This window comes from Chiloscyllium plagiosum, chromosome 1 (genome assembly GCF_004010195.1).
Source record: "Chiloscyllium plagiosum isolate BGI_BamShark_2017 chromosome 1, ASM401019v2, whole genome shotgun sequence".
In the NCBI taxonomy this organism is placed as follows: Eukaryota; Metazoa; Chordata; class Chondrichthyes; order Orectolobiformes; family Hemiscylliidae; genus Chiloscyllium; species Chiloscyllium plagiosum.
In genome coordinates this window covers 90,246,196-90,255,855 of record NC_057710.1, presented here as the reverse complement: position 1 = coordinate 90,255,855, position 9,660 = coordinate 90,246,196, and the positions used below count along the sequence as shown (strand labels likewise).

General features: G+C 41.3%; 1 protein-coding gene across 1 annotated transcript in view; it reads right to left on the bottom strand.

Annotated features, from left to right (window-relative positions):
- Positions 1-9,660, bottom strand: part of nfxl1 (nuclear transcription factor, X-box binding-like 1) — a 170,011-nt gene that overhangs the window by 51,878 nt on the left and 108,473 nt on the right. Inside the window, exons 17-18 of the mRNA XM_043691569.1 lie at positions 7,604-7,770; positions 3,268-3,337 (exon numbers count right to left, since the gene is read on the bottom strand). Of these exons, the coding sequence (XP_043547504.1) occupies positions 3,268-3,337; positions 7,604-7,770 (237 nt within the window). The remainder of the gene's footprint in view (positions 1-3,267; positions 3,338-7,603; positions 7,771-9,660) is intronic.

Here is a 9,660-nt window from a genome sequence, read left to right as displayed (position 1 = left end):
ATCTCTCCACGCTTCAGGCTCTCTGCCTTTATTCCTGATGAAGGGCTTTTGCCCGAAACGTCGATTTCGCTGCTCCTTGGATGCTGCCTGAACTGCTGTGCTCTTCCAGCACATCTAATCCAGAATATGATTTCCCATGCACAAAGCCATGTTGACAATCCCTAATCAGTCCTTGCCTTTCCAAATACATGTACATCCTGTCTTTCAGGATTCCCTCCAATAACTTGCCCACCACCGACGTGAGGCTCAATGATCTGTAGTTCCCTGGCTTGTCCTTACCACCGTTCTTAAACAGTAGCACCACGTTTGCCAACCTCCAGTCTTCTGGCACCTCACCTGTGACTATCGATGATACAGATATCTCAGCAAGAGGCCCAGCAATCACTTCTCTAGCTTCCCACAGAGTTCTCGGGTACACCTGATTAGGTCCTGGGGATTTATTCACCTTTACACGTTTCAAGACATCCAGCAATTCCTCCTCTGTAATCTGGACATTTTGCAAGATGTCACCATCTATTTCCCTACAGTCTGTATCTCCCATATTCTTTTCCACAGTAAATACTAATGCAAAATATTCATTTATTATCTCCCCCATTTTCTGCGGCTCCACACAAAGGCCACCTTGCTGACCTTTGAGGGGCCCTATTCTCTCCCTAGTTACCCTTTTGTCCTCAATGTATTTGTAAAAACCCTTTGGATTCTCCTTAAGTTTATTTGCCAAAGCAATCTCATGTCCCCTTTTTGCCCTCCTGATTTCCCTCTTAACTATACTCCTACTTCCTTTATATTATAAGGATTCACTTGATCTATCCTGTCTATACCTTATATATGCTTCTTTTTTTTCTTAACCAAACCCTCAATTTCTTTAGTCATCCAGCATTCCCTACACCTACCAGCCTTTCCTTTCACCCTGACAGGAATATACTTTGTCTGGATTCTCATTATCTCATTTCTGAAGGCGTCCCATTTTCCAGCTATCCCTTTACCCGCGAACATCTGACCCCAATCAGCTTTCGAAAGTTCTTGCCTAATATCGTCAAAATTGGCCTTTCTCCAACTTAGAACTTCATCTTTTAGATCTGGTCTATCCTTTTCCATCATTATTTTAAATCTAATAAAATTATGGTCGCTGGTTCCAACGTGCTCACCCACTGACACCTCAGTCACCTGCCCTGCCTTACTTCCCAAAAGTAGGTCAAGTTTTTGCACCTTCTCTAGTAGGTACATCCACATATTGTATCAGAAAATTGCCAATCAAGTCTGGTCCAGCACTCAAGTCAGAGCATTGTTGATCTTATGATTCTCAACTGTCAAGCTTTCCCTGTAAGATGATAATCTTTTTCATAATTCCTCATTCCTTCCTTTATTCACTTTGTCACTTCCCTTCAAAATATTTGTATTCAGTTTGGTTTTCAATTGTTTTTGTCTATCTGACACCAGCCCTAAACACATTTTTCCCTTTTATTTCATTCATGAGATGAGGGCATCGCTGGCTCTGCCAACATTTATTGCCTAACTCTAATTATCCAAAGGGCAGTCAGGAGTCAATCACATTGCCACTGGTCTGGAGTCACATGTAGGGCAGGCCAGGTAAGGATGACTGCTTCCTTCCCTAAAAGGGGATTAGTGAACCATATGGGTTTTTCCCTGACTATCAACAATGGATTCATGATCATCATTAAAAACTCTTAGTAAAGACAGATTAGGGTTAACCAGTATGGCTTTGTGGATGGGAAATATCTTTATAAACTTGATTGAGTTTTTTTGAGGACGTGACCAAAAAGATAGATGAAGGCAGAGCGATAGACATTGACTACATGAACTTTAAAGCTTTTGACAAGGTTCTGCATGACAGACTGGCTAGTAAAAATAAATTCACATGGGATTCAGGGAAAGCTTGCCAAAATGGAATACAAAATTGGCTTGATGATGGGAAATAAAGGATGGTAGTGGAGGGTTGTATTTCAGAATGCAGGTCTGTGACTAACAGTGTTCCACAGGGATCAGTGCTGGGTCACTGTCATTTGCCATTTATATAAACGATCTGAATGAGAATTTAGGAAGGATGGTTAATAAGTTTGCAGATGACACTAAAATTGGTGATATAGTGGACAGTGAAGGTTATCTAAGATTACAAAGGTATCTTGATCAATTGGGTTCAAGGGCCAAGAAATAGCCAACAGTTTAATTCGGACAAATGTGAGGTATTGCTTTTTTGTAAGATGAACAAGGCCAGGACTTACATAATTAATGGTAGAGCTCTGGGGAGCTTTGTCAAAGAGACAGTGTTAGGGGTTCAGGTACATAGTTCTTTGAAAGTTGCATCACAGGTAGAGAGGGTGGTAAAGGTGGTATTTGGCATGCTTGACTACATTGCTCAGACTATAGAGTACAGGAGTTGGGACATCATGCTAGAGTTGGATAGGACACTGGTGAGGCCACTTTTGCAGCAGTGTGCACTGTCTGGTGACCCTGCTATAGGAAGGATATTATTAAATTGCAGAGGGTAGAGATAGGATTTACAGGGATGTTACCTAGACTGGAGGTTATGAGTTATGAGAAGAGGCTACATAGGCTAAGACTTTTCACTGGAGCAGAGGTGGTTGAGGGATGACCTTCGAGGTTAAGGTTAAGCGGGGAATAGGTACAATGAATAGCAAAGATCTATTCCGTGGAGTAGGGAAGTTCAAAACTTCATTAATGTGGAAAAATTGGAAGAGTTAGGACTGCTTTACCGCAGAGAAAGCCAAGACCAAATCTGATCAAAGATCTTCAAATCACAAGGAGTGTGGACAGTACAGCTATGAGTAATTATTCCTGCTCACAAATTCGATGGCACAGAATTAAAGCGCATTGCAAAAGAAGCAAATGCAAGATTAAACAAAAAGATTCCAAATAGCAAATAGTTAGGCCTGGAAGTGTCATGGAGGCGGTTCAACTGAGGCAATCAAAGGATGTGTTGATTATTTACACAGACAGAATAGCAGTTTATGGGAAAAAGGCAGGAGATCGGCACTAAGTCAAAATGCTCACGAACCTGAACAGGCACAATGGATTGCAAGGCATTCTTCTGCAACACAACAATTCTCTGATTCAGTGAAAAGCACTAAATTACATTTGTCTGTGATGAACTTAATTTGTCAACTATTTATCCTTTCTGCAAGTGTAAAACACATAATAGGTGGCATAATCCCAAACATCTAAAGATTGTAATTCTTAGCAAACATTCTTAGATACTTAATTCTCGCATCAAGTGTTGGAACTTACCTGCTTAGGACACTGATCTTTGCAGGAATTAAGAACAATTTTTGTTTCTGCATCAGCTGTAGTCATTTTCCTAAGAGAATACAGACAACATTGGCAAAAGAGTAAAAGTTGCAGTAAAAAAAAGTCTTCACAAAACAGGTTTAAAATGCAGCAGCATCCTGGCATTACTGCTTTCAACCCTCTGGATAGCAATTCCACCTTCTTTGCATTAAAACAACTTCAATCTTCCTTCTGTTTTGTTCCCAAATCAGCACCCCTCCCACCTGTGAGCTTTCACATTCCTCCCTGCTTTCACACCCTGCGATTTGCGTATCTCTCTGGAACAGCTACAATCCTCTTTAGGATCCTTCCTTCAGTCCTGATAGCATCCACCACCAAGCTTGGATTGTTCAAGCATCAACCAATCAGATTGACCAACAGCTCCCAAGAATGTGGGTTTCTGCCTGCTATGAGATGAAGGATACTCTCGACAAAATCAGCCCACCCACAGGGCATTATGATTTCAATGTGGGCTTCCTTGGTCACGTCAACAAACTGTCTGCAGCTTTGGGTAGAGGATGACGAGAGGTGAGTGGATGACATTATCGAGAGAAGCAAGTTGCTAAATTATGCCCATGATGGACCAAAAAATATCCATAAGCTCCACATTCCTTGATGTCTGTTAAGAGAACGAAAGGGGAGAGGATGGGTTAAAGCAGGTTATGGAGCTATAAGATTAGTATAGCCCTTCAGGATGATCCTGGAGCAGGTATCATTTCGGACTGAAGTGTGTAAAATGCCATAGTTCTTCATCAGGTAATTAATGGCAAGGCCAGTGATTTTTTAAATTCATTCTTGGGGCATGGGCAGCATTTATTGCCCATCCATTACTATCCTGGAGGTGGTGGTGGTGAGCTGTCTTCGTGAATCACTGCAGTCGCTATGGCATAGGGACACCCACAATCCGCTTAGGAAGGGAGATCCAGGGTTCTGATCACTTGACAGTGGCATTACAGTTCCAAATCATGGTGTATGGTCTCAAAGGGTATATGCAATTGGTGTTAATCCCATACATCTATTGCCCTTATCCTGCTAGGTGATACAGATCATGACTTTGAAAGGTGCTGTAAAAGGAACCCAGGATGAGTTACTACAATGAATCTTATGGCTGTTACCATTGTGCAATGTCAGTGGTAAAGGGATGAATGCAGAAATTAAACGGGACACCCATCAACACAGCTTCCCTGTCCTGGATTCTGCTGACCACTTTGAGTATAGTTAAAGCTGCACCTATCCATTCCAAACCAAGTGAGCACTAGGCAGCTTGAAGGAACAAATATCAGGATTGTGGAAAGGTGATATGATGAGCAAAATGGCAGATGGCTTTGGTTTTCCTGAATAACAAACTAAGGAAGTGTAGAGGTTGCAGTTACAAGAGTATTTTTTAAACTCACCTGTGGGACATGGGTGTTGCTGGCTGGCCTGCATTTACTGCCTGTCCTAGCTGCCCTTGAGAAGGTAATGGTGAGCTGCCTTCATGAACCATTGCAATCCACCTGCTCCAGGTTGACCCACAACACCCTGAGAGAGAGAGAATTCCAGGATCTTGACCCCGCAACGTGAAGGAATGGCAATATGTTCCCTATTCAGGATGGTGATTGGCTTGGGAGGGAACTTGCATGCTGTGGTGTTCCCATGTAGCTATTGCCCTTGCCCTTTGAGATGGAAATGGTTGTGGGTTTGGAAGGTACTAAGGATCTTTGGTGAATTTCTGCAGCATATCTTGTAGATACCACATGCTGCTGTTACTGAGCAATGATGGTGGAGGGAGTGGATGTTTGTAGGTGTCAACAAAATGAGCTGTTTTGTCCTAGATGGAGTCAAGCTTCTTGAGTGTTGTTGAATCTGACAGTGATTTAAGGAGTGCCATAAATAAAAGGATTGAAAGACACAGGGGAGGCAGCAGATAGTTAAAATAGTGAAACTGGTTTGTGATAAAACCAACAAGGATTAAATGCTCCTATCAAAAAATACATTTATTGATTATTGGATGTATAAAAGACTGACAAAAATAAGGGTGTGAGAAGTTTACAACATAATACATCAGTAACAGTACACACTGCACAAGTGCTTGGCAATGATCATCCACAACAAGAAAGAATGTAAAATTCTCCCTTGACATTTACTGGAATTATCATCTGTATGGGCTCTATTATTAACTCTCATTGTTTGCCATTGACAAGAAAGTTATCTGAAAGAGCATTTGGCTTCATGAACAAATCAGAGACCAGAAATTCTGTGGTGAGTGATTAATGTCCAGACTCTGAGGACTGCCCATCATTGACCAAGCACAGTCAGGAATTTGATGGAAAACTCTCCATTTACCTGAATGCAGCTCCAACAGATATTGCCTACACCATACACAGTCTCATTTATAGAAAGATCGGATTGATGTTGTTTTCTTTAGAGCAGAGCAGATTGAGGGGAGACATGTTTGGGATATATAAAATTTTGAAGGACACAGGTCAAAAGACAAAGAAGGATAAAGAAATATTTCCCCTGATGGAGAGATCAATGACCAGGTAGAATAGATTTAGCTTAGGAGCAAAAAGTTCAGAGAGTCTGTTAGAAAAGCATTTTCACCTAGAGGGTGGTGGGAATTCACTTTCTGAAAGGGTGATAGAGGCAGTGAATTCCATCTTGACATTTAAGTTTAGGTGTGCGCTTGTGATGTCAAGGCATAGAAGGTTATGGGCGAAGTGCTGGAAAATGGGATTAGAAGAGTTAGGTGGTTGTTGTTTGATTGGTACAGATGTGATGGGCTCAAAGGCCTCTTTCTTTGTTGTAGATCTCTGACAGTCAAGAAACTTGACATCATCCAGGATAAACAACTTGCTTGACCAGCACACATTTCACCACAATGACAGCATGTGGCTACTCACCCAGGTTCATCTAATGGCAGCTTCCAAACTGGCAGTTTTAAATCTAAAAGGACAAGGGTAAGGCTGCAATATTCTAAGTTCCCCTTCAAGCTACATAATATCCTGACTTGAAATCATATCGCTTGCACAAATCGCTGGACTAAAAGTCTTGGAATTCCCTTTTGAACATTATGAGGGGCATGGATAGGGTGAATGGGCAAGTCTTTTCCCTGGGGTTGGGGAGTCCAGAACTAGAGGACATGGGTTTAGGGTGAGAAATCATATCGCTTGCACAAATCGCTGGACTAAAAGTCTTGGAATTCCCTTTTGAACATTATGAGGGGCATGGATAGGGTGAATGGGCAAAGTCTTTGCCCTGGGGTCGGGGAGTCCAGAACTAGAGGACATGGGTTTAGGGTGAGAGGGGAAAGATATAAAAGAGACCTAAGGGGCAACGTTTTCACACAGGAGGGTCGTACGTGTATGGAATGAGCTGCCAGGGGAAGTGGTGGAGGCAGGTACAATTGCAACATTTGAGAGACATTTGGATGGATATATGAATAGGAAGGGTTTGGAGGGCTATGGGCCGCGTACTAGCAGATGGGACTAGATTGGGTTGAGATATCTGGTCAGTATGGACGGGTTGGACCGAAGGGTCTGTTTCCATGCTGTACATCTCTATGACTCTATTATTGTGATGGATCAGATGGACTGCAACAGTTCAAGAAGGAGTTCACCATAATATTCTCAAGAGAAATTAGGGAATGGACAACAAATGTTGGCTTTGGCAGCAACAATCACATTCAATGATTTTTAAAAAAGTTTTGATGTGAGAATGAGAGGTGAAAGGAAGATATAAACTTAAAGAAAGGAGATTAGGCAAGTTATAATGATGGGAATTACTGAAGATATAGAGTTGCTTGGTGTAAATAAAGGAGGACAGTTATGAAAGTATAATTTTGGAGAACTGGATAATAAGAATTTCTAATATAACGAGGGATGGAAAGGAGTAAAAAAGGGTTAAACGCAAAGGTGTTGGAGATGTAGGGACAGTCCCTAAGTTGTGATGAAGAAGAGGGCCCCATGTTCATTGGTAGTTTGCATTGAATAGGTAGTCAAAGTGTAACTGATCAGAATAACTGATTAAAAAGAGAAGTTACGCATTTATGAGTCATGTTTCTATCAGAATCTGAATGACACATACACAAATACTGATGGCAAAAGACTGTTATTGTTGAATATGCAAAAAGGTGAACTGAGGTGAAAATGGGACATTGATTGCGGCTTTCTAGATTATCTCAGCATCACTTGAGCTAAATTAATGGAATTCAAAATGACCAAGTGGATTCAGTGAAAGACTTTTCCTGTTTGGCATGGCACACTTCACTTTCACAGAAGCACAAATATTTGAAAAATAACTGCGAGCTTGTACTTACGTGCACTCTACATAGAGGTTTGTGATTTTGCAATGGCATTTCATTCGGATCATCTGTGAACAGGGAGGACATGCACCATCATGGCACGGCAGAGTACATGGGTGAATGCAACCAGATGGACGGGGTTTGCTACATCCTTCTTCACATATCTGACATTCTTTACCAGCCTAGTCAAAACCAAAAAACTTTAATATAATGCAATATTTATACAATTGACAACAACAATAATGAGATGTAGAAGTAGAAATGCGGAATGCATCGAGATCCTTATTCGTTCACAAGCTGCAATATATAAAGGAAGGGTTCAACTAAATATTCTGAAAGAAATAACCAATTTGAGTTAATCAATTATATATAACATTAGTTTGTCAAAATAGGAACCAATAAATCAGTTGATCCTTAATAACCAGTAAAGAACAGCAAACAAACGTGCTAGCCACATTTAGTTCAAAGGGATCATGTAGCTGTAAAAACAGTTACACTGACTCTGAAACCAAGTAGTGACAATGAAAGCAACCAAATTCCTCCCATCTAATTTCCAACTAAGGCATACTTCTTCTGTTAACTGCAGTCAAGCCTGCAAACAAACTTGTTGCTTAAACTGTTTTTGTATATTATAGCAAAATTCTATTTTTTAAGCAGTGACTCAATGCACATGTTGAACTATATGTGTTTCCCAACTGCATCAACCCGAAAAGCCCTGGACGGATAAACTTCTACATCAAGTGATATCATACTGTTACAGTATCTACTTCAAAGCAGCATCATAATTGCAAATACCCCTATAGGATCACTCACAAATGTGACAAGGTGACATGGTATTTAGTCATATGCACTAATTACAGTGGAAACCCCTCTGCATGCATTCATACCATAAAAATAAATGTCTATGTAATCACTACCATTATATCAAGGAAGAAAAGCATCAAAATTATACCACACTCAGCGTAATTTATCAACACACATGCATACACCATAAAAATCAGGATTGTGAATACATTTCGAGATTCTATTTTTGATGGAACTTGGTTCCTAAATGCATAAATTTGCATTACAGTCAAATGTTGTCATTGACATTTAAATCTAGTTCTTTAATGCATGCTCTTGAGCAAGGCTTTGCTGTGGATCTGGAGTCACATGTGGGCCAGACCAGGCAAGGATGACAGTTCCCTTCTATAAAGGACATTAGCGAACCAGATGAATTTTTCTGACAATCAAAAAGGGATTTGTGGTCGTCATCATTACACTTAATTCAAGATTTTTATTGAATTCAGATTCCACCATCTGCCATGGCAGGATTCAAACCAGAGTTCACAGAATGTTACCTGGATTTCTGGATTAACTGTCCAGTGATAACAACACTAGGCTGTGGTCTCCCCTAAATTCATTATGGAAACAAGGTGGCTGGTAAAAGAAGCCAAGAAGAAAATAGAAGGTCTAACTATAATTTTCCGCACTTTTTGGAGCAGATTGCAGCGGGAGCTGGGCGCAAGTGAAGTCGGAGCGCAGAGCAGGTCGGGGGGGGTTTAAACTAATTCGGCAGGGGGATGGGATCCGGACTTGTAGGCCAGCAAGTAAGTTAGCTGTTTTTCAGGATGTCCAAGAATGTAGGGAGGCTGTGGAGAAGGTAGCTAGCACTGACAGGGAATACTTGCGGACACAGAGATGGGTTCAAGTATGTATACTTCAACGCAAGGTGTATCAGAAATAAGGTGGGTGAACTTAAGGCGTGGATCAGTACTTGGGACTACGATGTTGTGGCCATCACGGAAACGTGGATAGAAGAGGGACAGGAATGGTTGTTGGAGGTGCCTGGTTACAGATGTTTCAGTAAGATTAGGGAGGGTGGTAAAAAAGGAGGGGGGGTGGCGTTGCTAATTAGAAATGGTATAACGGCTGCAGAAAGGCAGTTCGAAGGGGATCTGCCTTTGGAGGTAGTATGGGCTGAAGTCAGAAATAGGAAAGGTGCAGTCACCTTGTTGGGTGTTTACTATAGGCCCCCCAATAGCAGCAGAGATGTGGAGAAACAGATGGGGAAACAGATTGTGGAAAGGTGC